Source organism: Gavia stellata, chromosome 4 (assembly GCF_030936135.1).
Source record: "Gavia stellata isolate bGavSte3 chromosome 4, bGavSte3.hap2, whole genome shotgun sequence".
NCBI classification, from domain to species: Eukaryota; Metazoa; Chordata; class Aves; order Gaviiformes; family Gaviidae; genus Gavia; species Gavia stellata.
In genome coordinates this window covers 73,383,865-73,410,217 of record NC_082597.1, presented here as the reverse complement: position 1 = coordinate 73,410,217, position 26,353 = coordinate 73,383,865, and the positions used below count along the sequence as shown (strand labels likewise).

The window sequence follows — 26,353 nt, the reverse complement described above, 5'->3', positions numbered from 1 at the left end:
TGCCTACCTCCAGTTTGGAATATGGTCAAAATTCTTTCTAGCTGAAACTGTTAATACAGGTCTCAATCACATGTTATTTTCTCCAGTGCTACTTATATATCTTACTTTCTAATTAATTCATATTTTTATTCTAAGCTACTAAAGCATAACTTAATCACAGTTTAAGTCAGCCAAGAAGAAAAAACAAAAAAACCCTGCTACAAGTGCACCTGAATTTTGAGGCCAAGCATGTTCCTTCATAAGACCCTTCTGCACTAATATTGAAGTGGTCTGTAGGGGCAGAGGCTGCTTTTTAGAGAAGGTAAATGATTTGTTTGTGTATGGACATGGATGTGGAGGGTGGAGAGTGATCATGGGAAACATGCAAGCGTGCTGCATGTGTCCTAAGATGTTTGTCCATCTTTTTGGCCAGATCTGCATTATGGACAGGGTGGACTCTTGAGCTCAAGCCCTGCCTAATGCACCAGCAGCGCCCTGGGGTGGCAGCCCTTCGCTTAGGTCTGAAAACCCTGTGTTGCAGACTCAGGTTAAGAAAGTCAGGACACAGTTTCTCTCTCATGCAGTCAGAACTCTTTTAAGCATCAAACAAAACCCGGCCATGGCGTCCATTGCACAACCAAGTGCAACACAGTGACGTTATTGTGTGGGTTTGGACAGGCTGTGTGTTGCATGTGTGGTAAATTTGGTCTCCTCTGAGACCAACCATGGTGTCACTCCACTTATGGTCTCACTTTAGCTCCTGGGACTTGTCCCTCCTCCATGGGGTGAGCTGCTTGAGGTAGGGGTTGACTTCCACTGGTGCGGAACAAAGGAGCCACCCGGAAAGACCAGAAAGCCCAAGAGGTTGAATCTGATGGTTAAGCAAGAGCTTCCCATACAGCCACGCATCCATACCCCATGCTGGTAGACCTCCTGGCCCACCTGTTGGAAGCAGACTGCTTTTTGGGTGTCTCTGGTACATAGCCTAGTGGTTGTGGTGTGGGACTGGAAGCAGAAAGCTTGAGATTGTTTTCCAATGGGACTGAAGCACTGTTTTTTTTCCTTAGGTCTTCTAAAGGTGCTGTAAAGCGATTACCACATTTAGTGAAAAAAAGTAATTAAGTCCTGAGTGATCAAGACTACCAGGAAGCAACAGCCCAGCAGATTGTGGTAGGTCAGTGGAATAAGCTTACAAGAGAGGCTATACAGAAGTTGTTCTAAGGCAAATACAGGTGGAGACTAAGTATTCTTAGGGAACCCTCGAGATTTGGTCAGAATAAGACTTAAATGATGCAGGGAAAAAAATCTGAGAAGTATTTCTAAAAGTATTATAACAGATCTGCATCTTAAACCTCAGAGTTATTCTGAGTCAGTGACTGTCATACCTAAATAATTCATCTCCTCAGCAGTGTTACACTATAAGGCATTTATATAAAAACGCATCCTTTTCTTCTCCTCTAAAATCGCCAGGTAAGACTGGAGTTTCCTTCCCCAGAAAGCCAGACCCTCATGGTCTCTCCTTAGACTAGAGCAAGGGCCAATATATGTTAGCAATATATATAATCGTAGAGTTTGTGCTTGAGTCCTCACTTAACCTGACAAGACCAAGGAAACCTGAAATATTACTCCAGTACTAATAACAGGTTATAGTAATAACAATGATGATGTGACCTGAAATATCTAAGAGGACCTGCTGGGTTTTATGTATTGATTGCTTCAACCTTTTTTAAAGCTGCAGGCACATGGGTGAGAAAAAAATATCCTAAACATTACAGATATAGATGGATTTCTATATAGAATTTTGTTCTTCATAGCCAGCAGAAGGTATGAATCGTGCAAGATTATCATGGACAATTATAGTATTATATCAGTTGGAGAATGGCTTTTTGGGATACCTGGTTTGGAAAGAGGAACACGTCAGCACATTAATAAAATTGCAAGCACAGAGAAGAATTGATTAAATATGGCTTTAGGAGATGATGAAGAAGTGTCCTATCAAGGCTTAAAAGTATTGATCTGCATATTCAAAAGATGATAATGAGTTTAGAGGAGGAGTTCCATTTTTGGGTGCCTTATTTTAGGTAATTTAGGTAGCAATTTTGAGTTTAAAAGCATTAGTACTCAGCATTCTCCAAAAATCTTAAAAAAAAATAAAATCAGGACATTTCAAACACATTTGAACTTAGCAATTTTTAGGAATATTTTAAGTGTCATTTCAGAGCCAGCACACAAACAGGTTCAACCCCTCTGAAGATAATGGATGTTTACCAATCCCTGACTGGCTTTAGCCTGCAAATACATGACCTTATTTTGAGCAGTAAAATGGCTAGGTCATGAAGTTAAAAGCAATATATAAAAAAGGAGTAGATTTACACTGCAGTCAAAGGTATGATCACAGCTGAGTCAACTTAACCTACTGAATCCAGCTGCCACCCATTACGGTGGTGAAGAAGACATCTTTGCATGGGCTTTACAAACCCACTATAGTTTCTAGGAAAGTGTTTGTACTGAAAACCAAAAACCTGTGCTGAAATCTGGAAGGCTAAGACGTGTTCATAACTATGTCATTCAAGGCTAAAACAATTAAAGCTAAAGTGGCAGAGCTGTTATCTCCAGGCAAAAATTACGCTTGAGTCAAGAAATGAAAGGTTGGGGACTTCAGATAAAATAATGTTTACAAAACACTTATAAGCTACAATATATTTTCCAGACTTGGAAAGCTTATCCAGAACGAGGAAGCAACTCAATAATTATTAACAAAACCCATAACATTCTACTTTTTGGGGATATATCTTTTTAGAATAGGAAATATCTCCTGAAGCACTGCCTTTCTTTTATGTCTACTGCAATCAAAGTCATTCAAATGGAATTTTTCAAAGGACTTGTATGGTCCTCAGTTTCATTATTGAACTTGAGTTAAGGTTTTTGGAGCTTGCATCCGTTGGAATACCATTATAAAGTAATCTGAAAGACAAAAGTTTTATTTAGAAGTTTGGCTTATAACTTTGGCATATAAGTGCTTTGGAAAATGCTATTTTATCTATGATTCCCAAGCTTGCATTTCTTGACCAAGGAACTAAGACTGTGACAAAGCAAGGAACTGAGTGTGGATATCCCATACCCCAAAGCAGTCTGTTCAACTTCAATGTGTCAAAAAATGGCTACTTTGAGTTCATGTGTGAGGGTAACAGATCCTCTAGTGAAGTTTTGGAAGATAAAGAACACTGCTTCTCACATCAGACCATTCAAATCTTTATGTGTAATATAATAGTTATTTCCAGCTGGGTTTTCCTCCATTCTCCTCTGACTACATAGCGTTGATGGAGACTGATCTAAGATCTGAAGATACTAATGAAAACTGTAGTGGAAATACCATGATTCCCATTTGTTTCTGTAGATCCCAGAAGACATTAGCTGAGAGAAAACCTGAAAAGCAGGAAAGGAACAAAAATAGCTAATGCTGGTCATTGAGCTCTAACTGTAGAAGATACGTTACAGCAACTTGGAAAGAGATGATTGCAAGTAGGAGAGTAACTCTTTAACACATGATTTTCTCCTCCTTCAACTTGAAATTGCACAGTGCGGGGATTCACTCCTGTGTCAGCACAAACAATCCTAGCCCTGCATGCAGTGCCTACCCAGAGGTTGCCTTTTTGGGTCAACTGAGCTGGATTATTTGCAGACTTTCTTTGTTAATGCCAGAAGTTGGACCAGACAATTTAATCTGGTTACTGTAATCAATCCTGTTCCCTGTATTCCCATGTCTTTTTCCCCTCGTATTTAAACTTTCAAAATAACACTTAAGAGCTGCTGTCTTGCAAAGGCTTCCTATATGTACTCCTTGCACTGTTTTATGGTAACTGTTTTCACCAAATCAGCTGTTTTAGGAGATAAAATAATTTAGGTAGTACATTGACTTGATACATGTTTGTTCTGAATTTGAATGGTTGCCCATCCATCCATAAATACCTGCTGCTAAGGCAGTTTTGTTCTGCAATCTTACATTTGTTGAAACCTTCAGTCCTCTTGAAGCTTTGTAGGAACAACAGGAATCTACTTGTTCAATGAATTGTCTGCTCTTGCTTGCCAATAAATACCTTTGAATGCCAATGTTGGCATTTATTGCAGGTCAAAATTGACCGCAAGCTAGCAAAGTGCATCCCTTGTTGAGTAATGTCATCAATGTAGAGATAATGGCAGCTCACCCAATGGCAGGTCTTCTACACCTGCTAATGTTTGGATGACCTTAAGAACTAGATGTTGAATTTCTTATAGCCCAGGAGGATTTGTCTAACAGGGCTGGAATAAGGGCAGTTATGTGACCTGGATGGCAAAAGCATTTCTTACCCTCCATAATGCTTCTTTTCAACAATCTCAATGCATTCCTAAAGTCAATGAAAACAACAAACAACTTTAAATTCCATGTATTAAAATGAGGATTAAAAAAAGACTAGTGGGCTGAAATTAATGATGATTCAGAAATGAGTCAGCTATTGAACTCTCTTTCAAAATCTGCTTTCAAGAAGTAAAAAAAAAGAATAGTATGAATAATTGGAAACTAAGGAGCTTTTGCAAGCAAATACTTGCAGGTACTTCGTGTGTGTGGAAATAAGGAATTCCAGAAAGCATGCATGAGAAGGTGCACTAAGAAAAGTAACTAGTGCTATTACTGACCACTAGCAAGTATCTTTTAAAAATAATGAGTAACTGTTAAGATTCCAGATTATTTTTTTTAAAGACTTGAGAGATCTGTCTGCATATGAGACATTTACCCTTGAAGCGAGTAGAACACATCAGTGGTCCATCCCTGGTCAGGTGTGTGACCCTAATCCAACAAGGCACTCAGGGTGGGCTTCCACAGTCCTGTAGAGTGTCCCTTGTGTTTTCACATTACTCCAGAATATTTTACAAGGGTACATTAAATTAGTGGTATTTTTTAAATTCCAGGAATTTTACTTGAAAAGAAAATTCATATGTTTAAAATTAAGACACCATCTGATGTTATGCTGCATTGGATAACATGCATGACAGATGGCCATTTTGACAAGAAATCAATTTTATAAAGTCTGAAATAAAAAAAAAGAGCTAATCTTTAACATTGTTTCAGTTGAGCACTAATGAGCCCACTTGCCAGCTTGGACAGGTGAGTGAAGTTATTCACAGTGGATGGATTTGCACCAGCAGATAACCTGTCACCAAAATAAAACTGACAGATTAAGTTATTGTCTTTGTATTGTGTCATATGTCTTTGACATACTTGAGTGTATGTAGATCCTGCATCAGAATAAAACTAGGGTAACATCCATGGGGTAGTATATGCTACATAAAAGCCAAATGAGCCTTTCTTATGCTTTGCATTGATTCAGACATAAAGCTCATGGCACCACACACAGCCTTGGAAAACCACGTCTTTTACGTGTTTCAGCTTTGTTTTGAGATGTAGACACTCATCTAAAAGCACCTTAAGCAAAGCATGCTTATCTCCAAAAGTATTTCTATACTGGTTTTGGACATCAGGTACTTTTTAATAAGTGGAAAAGATTCAATATAGTTACTTTCCTGTGCACTAACAGAAAAGACAAAAATAATTCCCTGGCCTGCTTTAGGCACAGAAAATAGCAAAATAGGAAAAGACTTTTCTTCTTTTTGTGCTTTTTTCCTCTCACCCATGGCACACAGCACTGAATGCTATAATGAATTTATTTTGCAGTCCCTAACATGCCAGCTTTGATGCGTTTTTTTAGGGGGGGAAGACAATTTCTTAAACTTTTCATCAAATTTTTGATTTGCTGCTGCTCTCCTAGAGCTCATCATGCAAATGCTTTCAGCTTTTCTTTTTCTTTGTTTGCATCCATTCTACTCTGAAAGATCACTATTTATAATTTTCCTCCCTTTTCATGCTGTTTTATGAAGCTCAGAGCTTAATGTTTGCCAGAAACTTATGTTGCTGGCAAGCTCTCAGTTCTGGAAAGACAGGGAGGTATCTGTTCGACAGGTACCTGTACTGCTGCTGAGGCCGTCTCTGCAGAGGTCTCACCTCTGTAACAACACAGTAACAACAGTTGTCAAGCTCCGAGTGACGCAGATATGATGAACAAAACCAACAAACCAACAAATACACAAAAGCATCTTTGAATAGATGAGCTGAGGCCGTTTGTGCAGAGGTCTCACCTGGCCTGGCTTGGGCAGAATCAGCAATATGAAGAGGGGCCAGGCTGGGACCCTTTAAGTGTAAAAGATAACCCCTTTTTTCTTACACTGTTTTCCAAGAAACCCCACCTATCCAGGAAAAATAAAAAAAAACACACAAAGAAAATCAACCCCAGCCTGCCATTCCCCCCCCGCCCCGTGCCACCCCCAAATTGCTGCAACAACTTCCAGCTTTGTCAGCTGGAAACTGCGTCTCTGGGTTTAGAGGCACTCCTCCTAATGTTCAAAACCTCAGCACCTAAAGGGAGGAACCAGAATAAAACTGGCCTGCCTTTCCAAAGAGATGAGCAAAGGGAGCTATGGGTATATTTACAGCAGTGGATGAAAGAGTAGATGCAGGCATTTAATTTTACTTACTCAGTGTGTAAAAATTGTGGCTGCAGTGACAGATTATTGCTGAACCACATTAATGTACATCTTTCCACCGAGTCATTGTTCTCCCCTCAAAAACAACAATGAAAAAATTGTCTAGGCTTTCCTCCCAGAACTGTAAAGATGCTCAAAATTAGCTCTCTAGTTTTCTTCAAGTCTCTCCTGAACATGCTTAGCAGCAGTCATCGTTATTTCTTGCTGATTTCCTGCTTGGCAATACATATCTTGCCCTATCTCAAATGCGTGCATCTTGCAGCAGAGATTGCCATTTTGTGCATGTGCTTGCACATGTGTGTGCACATGTGTGCACAGTGCTTCCTATGCAGCAAGGGCTCTCGGGACACAACAGTAGCACAAACATTCATTGCAGAATTGCACTGTAAGATAAAATAATTTGTCCTGTTTGCTCTGCTTCCACCATAGATCCATCACCTCCATTTGCAGTTTTTAATGACAGGGGGAAGACCACAATTTTTTCAAGGCTGGCAACAAATCAAAGTGGTGTGCTCTCACGCTCTGTCTCTCTCTCGCAGGTGTTGAGCTGCTGTGGCACCCAAAGGCAGCTGGGCTCTGCACCCTGACTCTGGCTGGAAACATTTTTTCCACAAAAAAGGGGGAAACCCCCTCGATAAGGAGGTTACGACCTTCTTGTGCCAGCCTTCCTCTCTGTATCCAAAGAGGTCAGTTTATTGACACCTCCGTGACCTCATGAGCCTGGAGTAATAGCTTCCTAAATCTGCTGCAGGCCATAACACTTTTGACAGCATTGATTCCTTATGCATAATTCTCATAATCTGTCATCTGGGATTAGCTCTTGTTTTCAGTTAAAAACGGTATATTTTGTCACATAAAATATGTTTTTAAAAGTTACAGGTTTTCTATTAAAAATATCTCACCCAAACCCCAGGCTTAAAGACACCATAGGAAATTATACATGCACCAAGACATGTTAAAAAGTATCATCTGGACAAAGCAGCTGAAAGACAAGCAAAATTAGACAGTTGCAATTAGTTTCCCTGCCAAAACTCACTCCCAGGTTCAATAGTTAGGTAAGGTGGTTTGTTTCTTTAGGTCTCACAGATCATTCCTATGGCTATATCTGGCTACATCAAAACATTTGCAAACACAATTGTAAGACCAGACCAAGCAAAGAGTCATATCAGTTTTGCTAGATGGAGAATCTCTGCCTCCAGTAAATATGACTTCATTTGGGAAAAAAAGTCCCGTTGTTTTCCCTTCAGCTGCTGCAATCACTGCTAAGTGACTGTGGTGACAGACAACACTTATTTCAGAACAACTCAGCATTTTGCTCTAACATGTCTATTAACCGTATCCCACTGAGCCTTGAACATCTATTTTAAAGTATCAACTGGAGAATTCAATCACTGTTGTGAAATGGTACACAAGTACAAATCTTTTTATTTAAAGTAACAACAGTTGTCAAGCTCCGAGTGACGCAAATATGATGAACACAAACCAACAAATACACAAAAGCATCTTTGAATATATGAGCTAAGGCTTGAGCTGAGAAAGTTTTAAAGTGCATGAAAACACAGGTGAGTATTTTGCCTGCCTGATGATGAACTTCTCCCAGAACAATAAAGACTGAACATGACAAATGTATCGAGTATTTGCAGTCGTCATAGGGGTAATGTTATTGTTTGAGTGTCCTCTGCTGGACAGCACACGGCATAGCAATAAAGCCACCAGCATATGTTGGATGGATTTTGCTTAGAGAACAACATCACTACAAAATTCAGTTTATTTCTTATGTTTCATAGTCACTTAACTAAAAAAAATCATCTATTAATAAATGCTACAACTCTGAGATTTTAAAAAACAATTATTTCCTTTATGGCAACCTATTTGTAGTTTTAAGTAGTCATAAAATTTTCAGCTAAGCTAAGATAAAATGCTTCTTGGAAAAATACTGCTTTTGTCAATTTTGCAATGGAAAATTGTTATAAGGATTCATTTAGACAAGGTGGAAATGTTTTGTTTAAAGGCTTTGGTTTTAACGTGAATTCTGACTGAATTTGGTGAAACCAGAACACTGCTGTTAGCCTTGAGCTTGTCATTCCAGTGGCAGTCTACCGCATGGATCTGTGTGCAGGATCGCCGTCACATTTTGTGAGCCTTTGGCATGTGGCTGTTCTGCCAGCAGTCATCTTTGACCGCATTAAAAATTGCAGACTGGGTCTGTTGGAAATGCCAAGGGAGGTTTTCCTTTATCTGTTGAGAATTTGGTTCAATTCCTGTAACTTGTTCTGTCTGTTATTGGTAACCAGGTACACGTAAGGCACTTTCATACTTGTATGTTAGTTTTTCTTGTTGTTGATCGCAGGTTTGCTATTAGTTTTACTTTCTGAATGGTGTTATTATTTAGTTATTCATAACTAAAGCTGTTTCTAAAAGAAGCTGTCCTGATTCATGTGACACTGGTCTAAATGGCTTTCTAAATACATGATTCATCCTCTGCATCAGAAGAACCTGGCAAACGTTCTTTGATCTTGCAATTATCTTCTTTACTCATAGGACCGTCTTCTCTTTCTCCATTCTCTATAGGCCTGGAGTTCTTATTTTGAAAGTGTTTCTTTACCAATATAAAAAAACAGATTGCAATCAAGTAGGAAGGACCTCTTAACACGGCTGATAAACCAAGGTAGACATACCTGTGGGATAGAGCATAGAAGATAGTGCCAGGCATTGAAGTTTTCAAAGACACGGAAGAAAATCACTGTAATGGCTTGTAAGGATCACATATATACCAAAACTGCATAGTAGCTTAGGGGAAAATATTAAAACTCATACTTTGTGAATGGCACCACAAACTGGACATTTATGCTTGCAAAACCATCTGTTAAAGAATTGATAATATTATTTCTGCTTATGAAGTTAGTCGCAAGCGAAACTTCCATCATCTTCCCTTTATTTCTAAAGATTTTTGAATCACTTTAAGGCCTTAGACTTTTTAGGGCTAGAAATATATTGAGATCACCAGAGTGGGCTGTTTTATGTAAAGATAAAAAACACGCCAGAAGTGCCCAAGTTTTGGGTGAAACAGAAGAATCTCTGGAATATTCCTCCTGGAGACTGATACCGTTTGTGTTTAACCAATACCTTCAGCTGCTCAGTATGATTTTCTTTCATTTATTTTTCTCTCATATGTGGCCAATGCACAAAGATAACGGTCTTGCCAGTATGATCAAACTACCTGTAAATAAGGTAAATTTGGGTACCTTTCTTCTTGATGGTAAATCATACCATCCTAGGTCTTTTAAATTGACTGAAAGGATATTAAAAATACATATTTCATTCCAGAAAGTCTCTGTCATTGATATGAAATGATTTTTGCACAACATGAAAACTGACTGGAACACTAAAGTTTTAAGATGTGATCTTAAGATTTCTCAATTTCAGGAATTCTGGACTGACCTAAATCTGAGTCCAGAGTTAGTATCTGACCATAATTTTTGATTGGAGTCCTCACACACTACAGTATTGCAGAACAAAGCACGTCTATCTGTAGAGAGGAAATGCATGAGGCTTTTTGTGCCCTAATTTTCCTTACCTATATGCATTGGAGTCGTATAGCCTGCAAGCCCCTCGCTGCCCACAGCTTGTGCTTCCCCATTTCAAGCATGTCTTGTCAATCAGTGCACCAAAATAAACTGGTGCTGGAATCCCAGCTGCAAGGAAACAAGCAAAAATGTCACAAGATATCACAGGAAAAGACATCTTTTTAGAAATCAGCTTTATATTTTCTTAGTGGCAAGTTACATACTGCAATAGTGGTAACAGGTGGATTGGACTGTAGGGAGTTTCCTTTATCAGAGTAACTGTAAGCTGGGACACCCTCTCTGTGCTGTGGGGATCATCAGTCCCCAGGAAATGTGGTCTGATGGGTTTGGCCAGGCTCGTAGTCACGCACATTGGTTTCTCAAACACGGCTCTGAGAGCCATTGCTGGCTTCCAGTGCATGCTAACCTCCTGCAAGGGAGAGCTGGACTGATTGTGTATTTGGAGCACTGAACTGATGCATAGTTCCTTCTTCTATGCATAGCCTAAATTATCCACACTGGCTTCATAACTACCTGATAGCAGCTGATAGCCCCTTCTGCCTGAAGGGACAGCACTGAGTATGCATTATTAGAGAAACTGAATATGCTTTTCAAAAAACATGTATGAGGGTAGAGCAACTTCAGTTGCATCCGTAGTGTGACTCGGCCAGAAATGAGCTTATGCATTACTGCAAAACTTGGCAGATGTGGGACAAAATCCTAGCCTTGCTGAAGTAAAGGTGAGTATTAACTTCAAACGAATCCAGGTTTCAGTGTGTACATGACCATGTTTCACACTAGCTTTGTTCCTACAGGAGCATCCTGCATTCTTATATAGGAAATAATTTATTTTGTAAAAATAGGTATAGTCTCAGCCTGTTCTACCCTAGGGCTCTTGTGAGATTCTGAACTCAGTAATCTATCTGTAAAGGCCTGTGTATTACAATCATCAGTGCTGTAGTCAGGGTATGATGGGACAAATGTTCATTTTGGAGGTTCCTTAGAGAAGGAAGACGGGAGTACATCAGATTTGATCTCCGAGTCAGTGAAGAGAAATGCCATCTTTTTTGAATCAGTGACAATGGCTCTACCCCTTCTTGCAATGGAAGGAGCATGCTGGCTCAATGTGCTGAAGCAGAGGCCTATAGAAAGGGGGCAGTACTTTTTTCATAATGCTTCTTTTTTCATAATGCTTTTTTAAATTTCCTATGGCTGAAATTGCTCCAGAAACCCATTGGCATTTCTTGTCCTGAGAGCTGGGGGAGAAACTCTGCCCCTCCATTGTGTGATGAGAAAAGTTGAAGAGGATGAAGTGTGGATACACCTTCCTATCTCAAAATGTGCCATCACAATCCTGAGTAGAGACTGCAGCCCTAACCTAGCTCTGATTGTAGACATTTGTAAGAAGCTGTTGATTTTTTAGGCTTCATAGCAAACCCACATGGCTTGTATCTTCACACACATTTCTCTACATTTCTGAAATGCGGGTATTCCTATTCCATTGACAAAGAGAACAAAAGGATACAGAGAGGTGTTTTCTTGCATGCCTAGGCACCTTAATCAACCATCTCATTAGTAACTCTCAAATAAAAGAGGAAAAAAAGGGCATTGCAGCATGCTTAAAGGGAACTGAAATCTAAGCTGTCCTCTACCAGGAAAGTGAAGTTTCAACATGGAGAAAACAGTCTGCTATGAGCAGAGTTGTATTAGTGTTGAATGAAGTCCTACTAGAGCACGTCTTTTCGATCTTACTTGCAGCATTGTGTCTCAGTGAGCCATTGGTTGAATCATGTATGAAACTTTAGAGTGTTGTTTAGAAAGTCAAGATAATGCTTTTAGAAACTCTTCCCATTTTGGAACACCAGGCTCCCAAACTGCAACACCATTTAATCAGCAGGTCAAAGATTTTCAGAATTGTGTTAGCTGGTTTCCCATTGAACTCTTGACTGAATATTGGACCTTCAGGAAAAAAACAGAATCTTCAGGAACAGCCCAGCATCTAACAGCTATTTCAAGGATACATCTGGTTTACAAATGGTGGTTGCACTGGTGTCATTTAAAGCCATACAAGCAAGCATCTCAGTTAGAATGACTTCTCTTACCTAGCATTCTCATTACGAGTGTGTATAGACCAACTGCAAGAGATTTCAACTCTGGCTGAACACACCTGAAAGAAAGAGGGATAAGTATGAAGTATTTGCCTATCTAGTGCTTAGACATGCCTATTAAACTGTCTTTAATTACCCTGAGTTTAATACTCTTAATGACAGAAAGCCAAGCTTTGGAAGGAGAGTGCTTCCTACATCTGCTGAAAATATGTTAAGTGGTATGAAAAAGGTGAATTAATCTATTGTTTTCCATCACATAGCTCCTGGGGAGTCCATTCACTAAGCATAATTAAAGAAGTGTAATTTTAAAGTCATAATCACAGTCTATCCTTGTCTTATTGAAATGGGCTCTCCAACTGCCTTAACTCCCTGGCGTACATTTTCCTCACTTGATGGGATATACCTTACTCACTTGATGGGAAATATCATATTGCCCTAAGACAAAAATGTTGCAAGTAGCTGCATTAGTGCAGCATCTTTCTACTTTTGAATGACATTCCTCTATACAACACCACACCTTGAACTATACACAAAGCCATCTGGCAATATGCCCATCTGTTTCATGGGGAACCACAATCCAAGCATCAGAAATGGACACCAATCTTGAACCCATTATATATCTAGCCTCTGCTGTCTCCTTACAAATATTAACATGGTCTACACTCACAAGACGTCTCACAGAGATGAGGAAGGGAGGGGAGTTCACATTCTGTTTTCCATGCTCATTCAGGATGACATAATGCCTTTAGGACTACCATTAAATTTACCGCTAATGAGTTTTTCTACTGAGTGAGCTTTCTCTTCAGGTTACTGAAAAGTATGTGCTAATTTGTATATGTGGTTCCAAATCACATCTTGGTATGCCTTCACCTGTGTACCTCGACAGACATGAGCATAGGAGCCTCAGACTGAGCCCTCAGATGTCCTGAATTTCCACACATCCAATAAGCAACAATCTATTTCTGTCTGTCAGAAATCCTGATAAATGCATGGCATCTTCAAAATCCATACAGCCAGAATATCCAAGCAGAGAAAGAGGAAATGTTCTGGAAAACCCGGACTTATGACAGGTGTGAGAGAAACCAATTTGCAGTAGGTGGAAGCAACAGACTAGAACCGACTTACAGACAGCAGCAAAGTAAGGTTTGATGCTAACAAACAGCTTCAAACAAATGGGAAATGACAAAACTCATTGAAGAAATCATGTTATACTGCAAGAGAGTCTTTTTTCCTAAGGGAAAGAGATAAGCCTAAACATAATTTTGATCTCCTCGTTGGAAAGCCTCAACCTTTGGTACATAGTTTTACTCACCTAAACATAATCATGTATGCTGGGGTGCCACCCAATGCGTAAAAAAAGCCACTTATGACTTGTATTACTGTATAATAAATAAACTTCATTGAACAATCGTCACTTTTTGGACATTGCCCCAAGGTGGCAGAGTTATTTCCTGTCCATGAACTGCTGGCTTCAAGACAGCTGCAGTTATGGAAGACCTGGAAGACACAAAGCAGATTTGGCAGAACATTGCTCATACAATGGGGAATCCTGCCTTCAGACACAGGCAGAGCCTGAAGCCTTCCTAAGCATCCCGTTCCTATCTTATTTGCCTTTCTTGAGGCAACGGCCAGCAGCTGCTTCTTTTCTTTCCTACAAGCAGTGCTCAGTCTCAGAAGGGATGTTGCATGCCAGCATGTTTTTATCAGTGGACATAGCACCCCTTTTTGGAAGATGTTTGGAGTACCTGCAGGACCTCTGAGGCTGGCCTCAGCCGTTTTGTCCCTGGAGGGCAGTTGAAGGGGAACAGCGAGGCACAGGGAGCTGTGCTTTTTGCTGCTAGGTGACACCATCCGTTTGCTGACTTGTCTCTGTGGAAAGCACCCGCATCACAGGTCCCTCCCTGCTAACGCTGATCCACCAGAGACACCTCACAGCTGTACGCAGCAGCTACCTGTCAAGACACAGCTCATGCAGAGCCCTGAGATCAGCAGTAGGTGTACTGATAGCTTAGGAGCAATAGCTTTTAACCAGGGCTTGAGGGGCTTGAGGATGTGCTGAGGTAACGGGAACTGTGAGCCACAAACCTTAACCTCTACAGAGACAGACTTGTGTGGGAGGCAGTAACCCCACTGTGATGGACGCTGCTGAGCCCTTTTCCCCTGTCTCCCACCTGGAGATTTTAAGCAAAGAATATCTTTTGGAGAAGGTGGCTGTAGATATCAGAGAGAAACAAGCCACAAAGAAAAACGTGTTGGAGAGAAAATTCTGTCTGAGTGCAAGAGACAGCTCTACACCATGTATCTTCTGGAATGATCATCTGGCATTAGAAAAAAGGGAATGACACAGTCCAATGAAGGCTTATATCCATGGACTGGAGCTCCCTCTCTGGGACTCTCTGGGGCATTATCCCCAGCACTCTGTGCCGAGCAGAAATCAGTCAGCCAGAAAAATAAGCAGTATCCTGCCATCCCAGAGTCTCACATGGAGGAAACAAGCTGCCTCCCCTCAAATCATTCTTCATACTTAGACGTTAATGATCAGTATCAGGGAAGATACTACACTATCCTAGTGTACTTCAACTGTTGACTAAAAACCTCAGGGCAGCCAGAATGAGGTTTATGAAAGGCAATCCATGGACAAACTTCAGACAACTTTGAATTGTTTGTTTCTCCCTCTTGTTCAACTTACAAAAGATGAAAGCTAGGATCTACACCAAGGAGCTAGGGCTTTTTGCTTTCTGTGCAGTAACTCAGAGGAATCTCTATGTCTTCTGTGCTATTTGTACCGGAAATCATAAATACTTTACTGACTGGTCCCCAGTAACTTTGGTTTCCCTCAAATGCATTATACTAGTGGATCCCTGATATTACATGGAAAATAAGCTAGTAAAAAACCCCAGAAACTGAAGCAGGGTCTTACCATGTTCTTTCCATGTCCCACTGAAGTTGTACACCCAGCTAGACACGCCGAAACGTACGTGAGTCCGTTGTCTCCACACACAGGATCCCACACATTGGAGGCACATTTGCAGTCAGAGTTGCACTCAGAAAATATGGCATTTTCATGGTATGGAATGGGTTTACTTGGAAGTTAAGTTCAGACAGGTGTAAAAACTTTTAATTCAGTGCTGATGGCAATGTAATCCCTTCTGCGTGACACTGTGTGACAGTGTCGCTGTCCTGAAACCCACCTCATATGCCCAGGACATACATTTTCATAGCTGAGTCTCTACAGTATTGATTTCTTTGCTTGAGATTCCATCCTACTTGCACTGATATTAAAGTGATTACTAGAATATGAAGAATTTTAAAACACATAAAAATGTTGCTACTGATTTTAGCTGGCAGGTGTAGACAGAAAGGAAAAGGAAAAGCTGAAAGGCTTTGAGAGGTCAGCTAGTCTATCCCCTAATTGTACGTAGAGCTAGCAACAGTTAACACAGCCTTATCACGTACATCTTTACCTGTCGGTAAAAATGCACCAATTATAGAAACTAGATTTCCTGGTTTTCATAATTAAAAATACTCCTCTCTTAAAACCTAGCCTAACTCTTCCTAGAGGATATGGAGAACACAGTATTCGCTTTTACTTTCAGACATCCTTTGGGTATTGAGACCTGTAACAAAGGATCTTCCCTCATATTCTCCTTTCTGGGTTAATTAAACTTACGTGCTTGCCGCCTCTTTCATCTCAGTGCTTACTAAGTATATTCCCCGGTCCCCCATTTGCATTGTTAGTGAAAACGTTGCAGGGTACAGGACAAGCAAAAGACCATTAGTCCTCAGGTTCCAACAAAAATAAATATCCTTGGCATCCTGCCAGTCCAGTTCCACCTTTTCAGCTGTGAACCAGTATGGCTTGATAAATGAACTGTAGTGACAAATTATTGAACTGTGGGTAAGCCTTCAGGGAGATGCAAACAGGTTCACACGAGCCATGAGGTACTCTGAGCAGGCTGGACATGAGGCAGTGACAACCCATATGCCAGTGTGTCGCTGGGCCCCTTGGGCAGCCATATCCTAGCATGCACCCACTGTACTGGCATCTTTACTCACTCCAAGAAAAAATAACAGCCTGTAACTTTTAAACCCTGGTTCTCTCTTGAGAGGAGAGAGCATCTTCAGTAGGCATAAAAGCTTCATTTTGGTTTACAGTAGGCTGAGGGTCTAGCATGTTGCAGTCTTTCCATCTCTGTGCAGGATATGCTACCAATGCTCTCTGTTACATACGCTTCACCCTTTTGCTGAATACACTTTGCTAGAAAATTGCTTCTGGTGTAGAGATAACACTGTGTGAAACAGCAGTACTACCCCACACAGCCAAACAACCTACACTGGTAATGATGCAATTTTGCTCATGTATTTCTAATTAATCTTTAACCAGTGTTGTGCTTTGCCAGGCTGACACTCCACTGACCAATAAAACTATCATAATGAAATATGGTAGTGTTCACTTTCTCTTAAGCATTGCAAAAGCATATTTCTCTTTTAGCCTTGATGTCATAGTACATTTTTTGAACTATTGCTGCCATGGAGAAAAAAATACTCTTCTTCATTTTATACTCACCCTTCATAGGACACTGTCATTCCTGCTACCACATGGTTCTCACAGCCAACAAAAAAGTGCAAGAGAGTGACGGCGTAGGCTAAAAATGACATGGTAAATGCAAACTTGGTTGCTCCAATGATGCTCATTTTGTACTTTTTCATTATGAGCCCTCCTAGGAAAATCCCAATACCTACAGGAGGTAAGGATGTCAACCCTGAAAGAGATTATAGAAGGGGAATGTTAAAATAAAAGAGTCACACTGGGTTTAAGAGCCAAACTCTGCCCACAGCTTGATATCCCTGGTGACTTTATGCTGTATTATGATGACTCTAGGTGGCTTTGTGCTAAGCCTAATCCCTGGATTGCGTGTGCTATTTTTGAAGTGCCTGACCCTCAAAATCCACTTCCATTGCAAGACATTAGTCAGATGTTACAGCATTTAAAACTCCCACACCACGTTCATTGCATGTTTGGGTTGCCCTTGCTATAGTATAATTAATATAATATAACATAATACAACATAATGTAATAAACTTAACATAACATAATTATTTATTCTGGTCCCACAGGCACCAAAACTGTAGTTTGTATGCTGCCTTTATATAATTTGAGTTCAGGAGAGTGCCGTTTACATCAGCCTGTTCTGCAAGGAATTCAGTCCCAGGAAAAGCATGCCAGAACTTCTCCCCATGCACTACTTATAGCATAAGCAGTCATTGCACAGTGTAACTCACCTATTAGAAAGTTAGATTTAGATGTAGATTGTCCATACTGCTGTTCCATGTACTTTGGTTTGTAAGTCAAGAAACCAATAAAGCTACTGAACTGTAACAGTGAGCAACACAAAAATGTAAAGTACATTCGATTACTCAATACTTTTTTCAGGGAAGTATAGAAATCTGAAAAAAAGGAATATATGAGTTGGCTTTGAAAGGTGAATGGCATAATTATGAGTGAGTAATCTATGAAATTTAGGGTAAAATCTTTCTCTCAGCTGTCCAAGTGCAAGTCGTGCTGATCTTCATTTGCATGCGAGTATCTGAAAGCAAAATCAGGTTCTTGAAAAACACCAGAGGTTGAGATATGGGAAGAGAATCCTAAAAGAAGACAGAAGTATGGGTTAAGGCCTGGGTGCTCTAGTGAGATCTGCACATGAAGACTGGAGGGCTCCACACAGCAAAGACTTCTTTTAGCTAACATGAATACCATCACAGTTTCAAGGCTAAGTGAGAGGTGCCTTTGTGGAGATGCCCTATGTCTTCCATTGGGATTTGAACAAAGACAGGAGAATTTGACTAATGATGTAAAGCCAGGTCTCCCAGACACCTTTCCACCCCTTTCTTAACCTAACGACTGCACAACCAGAGCTGACATTCAAGCCTGCTGGATCTTCCTCAGGCAGCAATGCGCTTCAGAGTCTCCATGAGCTTTGTGATCATCAGATAAATAATTTGGCTTTCCATATTGAGAAAGGAACCTTCTGATGTTTTTTTTTTAGGTCCTGGTACAAAAACAATTTTTCCACTGTTCAAATTTCTTCTAGCACAAAATTTTACAGGTAGGTGCCACTCAGGTGATGATACATTGCATGTGATGCATGCAGAACCTCACAGTCTTGAAGAAGCTTTATGACTTCTAATAATCTTTAGTGGACCCCTTCTTTCCTGGGAATAGCTGACTGGTTTAGACTGAAGTGCAGGGGAGGCAAAATATTCTGCAGAACTATTACATTCCCGCTGCACATTGTGCCTGTTGCTTTTCACATTTATACAACTTGTGAAACACTTGCCTTTCAGTATTTCTGACCATTTGTTTGGCTTAGGTTTTGTGGGAGGAAGTGTCTTCCTCATGGCGTCCATGTTTTCCAAGAGACCATATGAATTTTTGTCATTATTGGCTTCCTCTGGCTTTTTCAGACTCTTCGGCAGGAAGCAAAATGGAATAGCAGCTAGGAAACTGGTTACTCCACCTATTAAAAAACCAAGCCACCAGGCACCCACCCAGCGGGAATCCTGTGGGGTGATAGTGATGCTTCCTAGAATTGAGGGAAACAGATACAAGTTACCTAAATGAAGAAGTTGAACCTTTATCTGCTAAAAAAAATAGCTACATTTTACAATGTCTGACTTTTAGTGGTACAATAATCATCTATTGAGAGACCGTTCATGCAGCGAAGGCATCAGGAATCATGGTGAATGGTGTTATGTTTCATCTGCCTTTCTACGTGGTACGCTGACTGCCATTTTGTGGCATACATGGCAACACAGAGGTCCTTGTCCAACACATAGGAAAGCAAAACGGGTGGCAGACAGTCCTCAAGCATGGGGTCCTTTTAGGCCTGATACATTTCTACTGAGACCATCCTCTGTTAAACGGAATTGTGTCAGTTACTATTAAGCATATGGGCATTCTCTGTGGCATTGGTAAGATAAGCCACGACTTTAAACTTTGTATTGCAAGGAAGAAGAGAGCAGTTGGTTGTATTTTTATGATCGTTACACGCTGGCAGCAAGGGCTGGCAAAAAGTGTATAATGTATTGAAAACATTACATGAATTGTAAATAATGTAAAATGCTCAGTTGAAAGGGTGGATAATCCACCAAAACTGTAAAACTGCTATGCTACCAGAATCCTTTCATTAAGATCCCATTTTAGTAAAACGCCTTGGGTATGTGAGAGTTCTTGGTACTAATTTTTAAAGTTAAACATGTATTTTAATCATTTAATCCTAAAACACAATTCTAATACACATTTCCTGTCTAATTCTGCCTTTACCCTAAAAGCTTCCAGTAATTTAATAAGATTATAATAAAGTATATAATAAAATTAATGAAATCAATATAAATTAAAGAGAAATTATATTAATACAATTAATAGAATAAAAACTTATGCAAACGTGTAGAGGAAACTGTTACCAACAGGTATTAGCTTACTTTCACTTTACCTCCATTTTGCTTACCTAAATCCACGAATCCAATATCCACATACAGTTTTGCACATAAAGATCCCAACAGGAAACCAAACATTGGGCCCAACATGGCTATTGTATGCAAACATGCTGAAAATATAATGAAGCAGATGCTAGTACATTTTAATGGCTGAATGTTTTCTCTGCATAAGATGATCGACCTCTTACTCTACGAATCTCTTAGTTTACTTCATGTTGAGATTACCTACATACACAGGAACGTCCTCTTCTTTAGCAAAATCATCAAGATAAGAGATGCCCAATGGTGTTATTGGTGTCTCACCAATTCCACGTAACATGTTTCCCAGTAAGATATATACCCACATATATGATGAAGGTTCCTTCTCACAGCCTGCAGATAATGACAGTTTACATCTTTGTAATAGAATAGTTGAATGGGAAACAGTGACAAAGCACAGGAAATTCAGCACATGAAATTATTACAGTTTAGTATGTAAGGTATTAACAGCATTTTCCTTATGGAAGATTAATGAAAGGCTGTCAACCTCATTATACCTTTTAATAATCTTCTAATAACACTTTCCTCCACCTTCATTGTATCTGGTTTCTAGAAATACAGATAAGTATCACCCATCAGAAAAGATACCCGTGTAAAAAAAATGGCAGATTGATATTGTCGTAAATATATTATCTGGCATATAACTTATATCTTTAAGTTGAGAAATTTGAGATGGTTTCTGGGGCACAGCTTGGCTCTTTCTCTACCTGTGTCACATGCAAAGCAACATGTAAAACAGGTGTATTCCATATAGTAAGCAAAATCACAGAAATCTCCATTTATTTCCAGTTAACTCTGTACAGTTTCATGTCCTTTCATGCTATCTCTTCCACCTCCCCAACTCCAGGTCCTGGGTCATTGAATCCCTTCAGAAATTTCTTCGCACACAGTCTCAGCATCCCCTTCAGTCTTAGAGTAATTTTACTGCAATTTGGAGGTGTGAACATAGGAAACGGGGGATCTGGATCCTAGTAATTTGTGTTTGCTGCATGTTTCTTCTCCAAATGAAATGCACAAAGTGCATTTAAGTGTTGGTAATGCTCCCTGACAGGCAGAGACTGAAGTTAGAAGTCTAACTGAGCGTCTTGCATGGGGCAATGTTTTACTCCACTTGCAACCAAAGATAAAACTAGCTCCTCTATTTGTACTTACACTTACAGTTCCTTACCTGATCGGGAGACTTCCAACAAGGTTTCATTCACATCTTGATATAGAGAACAGGGACTTATATTTGAAGTTGAGTTGGCTGAAGAAGCTGTACGTGATGCTGTCTCATACTTATAACTGCAAACACATAATAGTAGGTTTAGAAGCAGTGTTCACTAGGGAAATACTAGCGTAGTAGGGCAGAAATCACTTGACTGCTGTTTCCCTAAAGAGAAAGGTATCTGTTTAAATATCAATCCAAAGTGCTACTAAAAGAGCAAAAAAGAAGATTATTTAAGCACATTTTGGAAAACCAAAACAGTAAAATGAAGAACAAATAAAAGTTAGAATCATCTGGGTAGAAGAAAATACATTTTAAGCTGTAAAATTCAAAAGGGCTTTTGAAAGTAATTCAGCTGGGATTGAATTCTTGGTATCAAAATTTAGGGTCAGGTCCAAGCGAGCTCCCTGTGCTGACCCCACAGTCAAGGAGAAAAGAAGAATGTCTTGAGTGTGAGTCCCCCTTTTCATCATAGATATGTATTTTGGGGTTGGGGGTAGAGGAGTGAGGAAGGGAGAAGTCCTCTTTAGGAGGTACCGGTTTGCCTGATAATTGGCATTGGCTTTAGAAAGAGCTGTTGGGTGAAATAGCAGAGGGTGAATAAAGTTAGTGGCTAAAAGACACTCTTTAGCTGTATTTGCAGGGAGCAGAGCAATGCTGCGGGGCAGCAGCTGAGCAGCTCAGCTGCTGGAAGATGTTTGGCTGCTTTAGCATGATCCTTTTCCCAGGTATTAGCCCTGCTGAGGTGCAAAGTACAATTAGCTTAAGCAGAATAACACGGTAAGCTCTGTTAGACGAGGCAGGATTATTTTTCATGTTCAAACAAAGAGCATTCATCAGAAGAGACCATGCAGAACAGTTTCCTCATAAAAGTTCAGGCACAGGTATCTGAGAAACTGTATGAGTTTCCCAGTGTAGATGAGCAAGATACATAGTTTGGCTTAAGCAGTGGAAAATACAAGTCTGATGCTAGTGCAAGATCCACTGTCATGATAAAAAAAGTATTCCTTAGTTTTCTTTTGACAGTAATATGCCTAAAATTATTCTAATACATTTAAGAGAGCAACAGAAATATGTCTTAGGCTACACTATTACTGTATCAAAGCTATGGCTTAGAAACATCATCGCATATAAGCAACATGTAGTAAATCTCTGAGCTTGGAGAAGATGAATAAAAATTAGCTTAACCAGCCACGGAAAATCAGTTTAACCAGCCATGTGCATTTAGAACAGGAAAATCCCTGGTACCAGTTCTACCAGCACTGATCCATCTGCAGGCTCTGCGTGAAGCTGAGAGGCTGCTTTGTGCGAGGAGCAGATGTTTCCCACAGGAGAGCAAAATATGCCATCTTACACAGCAAGGCTCTGGTTTCCTCTATCAAGGAGCGGGATTTCTTCCAATGAGCACATTTATACATTGGTTTCTTCAACAAGTAGGCTCTGAATCCCTGACTTTACACGAGAGTTACCTGTTACTATAAATAAAGTCGTATTTCAGGTAGAGAAGTCACTCAATATGAAGTTACCAGCTCAGAGCTTTGAGGTCCTGTTCAAAACAGCACAACTTTCAACTTATTCTGGAAGTCATATAGATGGAATCTATATCCTTCATAATTTTACTGTGCTTCATAATGGTTTGACTTTCCTGCCTACATGATCCTGACATCTCTATTAGCAACCAACGATACCACATTCTTAGGTTAACATGGATTTTCCCAATAGGCTGTTGTAAAGTTAGCCATTCAGGAAGAGTATATATTGCGTTCAAGCAATAGCACCAGCATAGTAGCAGTGTTGAAGATTTCCCAAGGAACAATATATTTTGTTTGAAACTTGAATTTTCATAAGATTCTCATAGGTAAGTGTTTCCTCCTGAAAAAATAGATTCTAATGATTTTGTAAAATAATTTCCTTCTTTGCCTCTTTTCTGAACAAGTTTGACTGAAATCTAAAGCATTTTGATTTTCCTATTTTTTTGAAAAGTTGAACTTTTACTTCAGAGGAGCCATTTTTTTCCAACCAGGTACAATAAACAGTGATGTGTGTGTCAAGCATGATTCATTGCACATTGAGGTGAGGCTCTATAGGCCTTTGGAAGTCTAAGACTTAATATATACCAAGTTTCATTCAAAAACCAGAAAGCAGTATCCAATTCCAATGTTAGGTTACCTAAATTAATCTTGATTAGTACTTACTATCCCATGAAGAAATGAGGCATTGCTGTTAAAAGGCTTCCCAAAGCCATAGTAAAGCATCCAACAGCTATTACTTTGGGCCTATGAAGTTTAGCTCCAAAGTAGCTTACAAATGCAATCACCAGCAAGTTACCTGGAAGGTAATGAACCAAAATTAATGCCAGATGCTGTGCCTCGTATTTCTCTGAACACTTTTCTGCATGTTACGGAATATCAATTACCCATCTCAAAGCTCCCATCGATGAAACCAACAGTAGAGGACGTCAGGTCAAACCTTCGTTCAATCTGAGTGATGGAGCTTTTCATAATCGTACCAGACAACGCTTTACTCAAGTAGCTGAATGATAAAGCCGCGAGAAATGCCTGAGGAAAGATTAAGACACAAAATGGGAGGCAGAGGCAGGGAAACTGGTCACAGAGGGATCAAATAAGTTTAAAACTGTGTGGAGCAACATCACCAATGGTATACTTTTGTTACTCAAATTGCAGTGACAACCTTGTGTGTGAATTTTCATATACCCCAACGCTACAGAGCACCAGGGTGGTCTCTCAGCAATGTCTGCGCCTGCTCTGGCTTTCCCCGCCGGAGAGGGCTGGTGCTAGGTGCTGCGCTGAGAGCAGCTGCTTGCTCTAGGGTTCAGGTTTGCAGGAGCCATCTTAATGACCAGAAAGCCTGGTCTTCCCTGCATCGCTGCCCAGAGGTTTTCCAAAGCAGAAATCCTATGGACTCTGGAACTTAAATTTGGCAGACAACTCACTGGTGAATACTTACCTTACTGACATCCTGAGGTTAAATTTATCAAAAATCTGAGGCCCAGTGTTGGGCAGCCAAAATGGTGGGATTTCTAAATTTCTAGATGTTGCAGAAATGTAAAATTTGCCAGAGGTAAAATACCTCACCAAGATAGATTTATGGACACTAGTTAAACCTAAAACTAATCTTAGCCCCAATTATCTTCTGCTTGGGCCACATGTCACTTATTTTAGGCCAGTTCATAACTGGTTCTAACTCGAATGTATAGATAGCCATGCCATCAAAATAAAGGCTTTATGCAAGTTTTTATGATAATGCAGTATGTGGAAGGTGGTACAGACCGATTGAGTTCATCTCTGCCTCAGATGATATATTTTGAAACGTGTGGATTATGGCTGTTGCCTGTATACCATATACCTCATAAGGGAAAGCTTAATATTCTTTGTAATTTTATAGTTGCTTCCACCAACACACATTGTGGCTTTTGCAAACAAATATGTATTTGATAAAAAGTTAAACTAAGTTTCTTTAAATATTATCCAACTATTTCAACATAGCCTAGAAAACAAATAGACTTATTGCTCACTGGGTAAAAGTTCCAATACAACACAACGTTGGGTAAGTAAAAAAAAAGTAAATATAGATTTAGACTTTGAAATACTATCTGCTGTAAGAAGTGAAGCCAGTCCTGGAAGTAAAAGCTTGAAAATAGGTATATTTGTACTCTTTTTGTCAGGAATGAAGAGAAAAATCTCACAAGTGCAGGCTTTGTCCTGTCATGTTTTATTTTTCCTGAGCTCGACTGGCAAAAAGTCTGTGAGAACCACCTTTCTTGCCTTACACCAGCAGTGCTCTCAGGGGTTTTGGCTGAAATCACAAACTGCTGATAAGCATGAAAACACAAACAAAAATGACTTGGGTATTTTGGGTTTGAAAATGCAATCCCCAGGTAAACCACAAAACGTTTGATGGGAAGGTGAGGGAGAATAACAGTTTGTCTTTTATTACCTCCAAGATATTGTGTCTCTGAAATTCTAATTGGCATAAAGTTAGACGAAGATCCACAGTTGTGCAGCATCGCCTGCTTACATGATGACAAAGTCCTGTGAGTCTCCCAGAGAGATCAGATTCTATTTTTGCAGGCATATATGGGTGGCAAATGTGAGTCAGATAAAATAAAAAATATAGCAACCTTTGCCTGATACTTGAGCCAAACTATTTTGGGTGGTTGAGAAACTTGCAGTTACCTATTTTTTTCCATTAATCTTTCATTTCACAAACCTTTTTATAGAAAGAAATGTGTTCCTGATTGCAACTCCACTGAGCCTATGGAATTTAACCTTAGATGAAGCTGGCTGAAGAAGTAGTCAAAACATAAATCCAAACACATCACTATCAAAAGAAATCTTGCCCTTGTATTATTTGCAGCTCAGCCAGAAGTAATGAATACTAAGGCTTTAACATGAAAGCAAAATTCTCAATAGTTTACTTGCTTTGTTCCGTCAATTCTTCTCGTGCACTCCTGAAGCCTTGGATGCTTGTGGGAATCAGTGGGTTGTTTGACCTACAGTCCTGGATTAGATAAGATCCCTGGAGTATAATTTACCTCACCCTATTTTGGCCCTACAAGAATGGGTGGTGATAGCAACCTCCAGAAAACAATGTGTCATAGCCACCTATTTTAGGATGCTTCAAGTCTTCCACTGGAGGTTGCTACCTCTCCCCAATGAGCAAAAAGGGGATCTACCTATAAGTAACTTGAGATTAAAAATGTTAAATCAGGAAATTTTATTTTCTTTAGGACAAAGACAAGATCCAACCCTTCCCTGTACCTCCAGTGTGTATCCAGTTCCAGAAAATAGGAACAGGAATGAAGTAATCTGTCATGTCATATCTTGAACAACATTTCTTAACATATGACAACAGTAATTTCTGGTGATATTGATAAGGCACCAAACCTTCAAGCCAGTGCAACAGGAAGTCTTCTTTTTGACTGGTAGATTTCTGTTTGCTTCATCATCCAAAAGCTGGGCAGGTTCTGCTTCCTGACTTGAGTCATCGACTTTGCTGGATTCAGTTTCCACTGTCATGGTTGATTTCTTTACTGAGTGATCTGAACCCAAGAGAAAAACAATAATAAATACAAAAGCACATATGCCAAAACAGAGTTGCTTAAGGACCTTTCTGATGAAACAGTAGTTACAGGAAAATGCTGAGATGTTGAAACTGAACCTTTTCATTGGAAAGCATTTGGCTCAATGACTTGGGTGTTTCAAAGTGTATATTTGTTTAAATTCTGAAGTATCTGGTTTTGACATCTTTCTTTTCAAGTGAAATGGTTTTCACTTTCCCCACTGCGCACCACTCCTCCCCCTCCTTTTTTTGGTCTAGAATGACTTTTAATGCTAAAAAGACAATTTCCACAAAAGTGT

The 26,353-nt window shown here is 39.8% G+C and overlaps 1 protein-coding gene across 1 annotated transcript; it reads right to left on the bottom strand.

The window, feature by feature from the left end:
- Positions 1-9,011: 9,011 nt before the first annotated feature.
- Positions 9,012-26,011, bottom strand: LOC104263123 (solute carrier organic anion transporter family member 1C1-like). The gene is made up of 14 exons (XM_009819716.2): positions 25,880-26,011; positions 23,389-23,530; positions 23,168-23,300; positions 20,934-21,049; positions 19,952-20,098; positions 19,738-19,836; positions 18,568-18,813; positions 17,513-17,677; positions 16,797-16,992; positions 15,150-15,312; positions 13,542-13,726; positions 12,224-12,288; positions 10,133-10,250; positions 9,012-9,233 (listed from the first exon to the last, which is right to left on the bottom strand). The coding sequence occupies exons 1-14, from the start codon at positions 26,009-26,011 to the stop codon at positions 9,017-9,019; spliced, it is 2,124 nt and encodes a 707-aa protein (XP_009818018.2). The 3' UTR covers positions 9,012-9,016.
- Between the last annotated feature and the right edge of the window lie 342 nt (positions 26,012-26,353).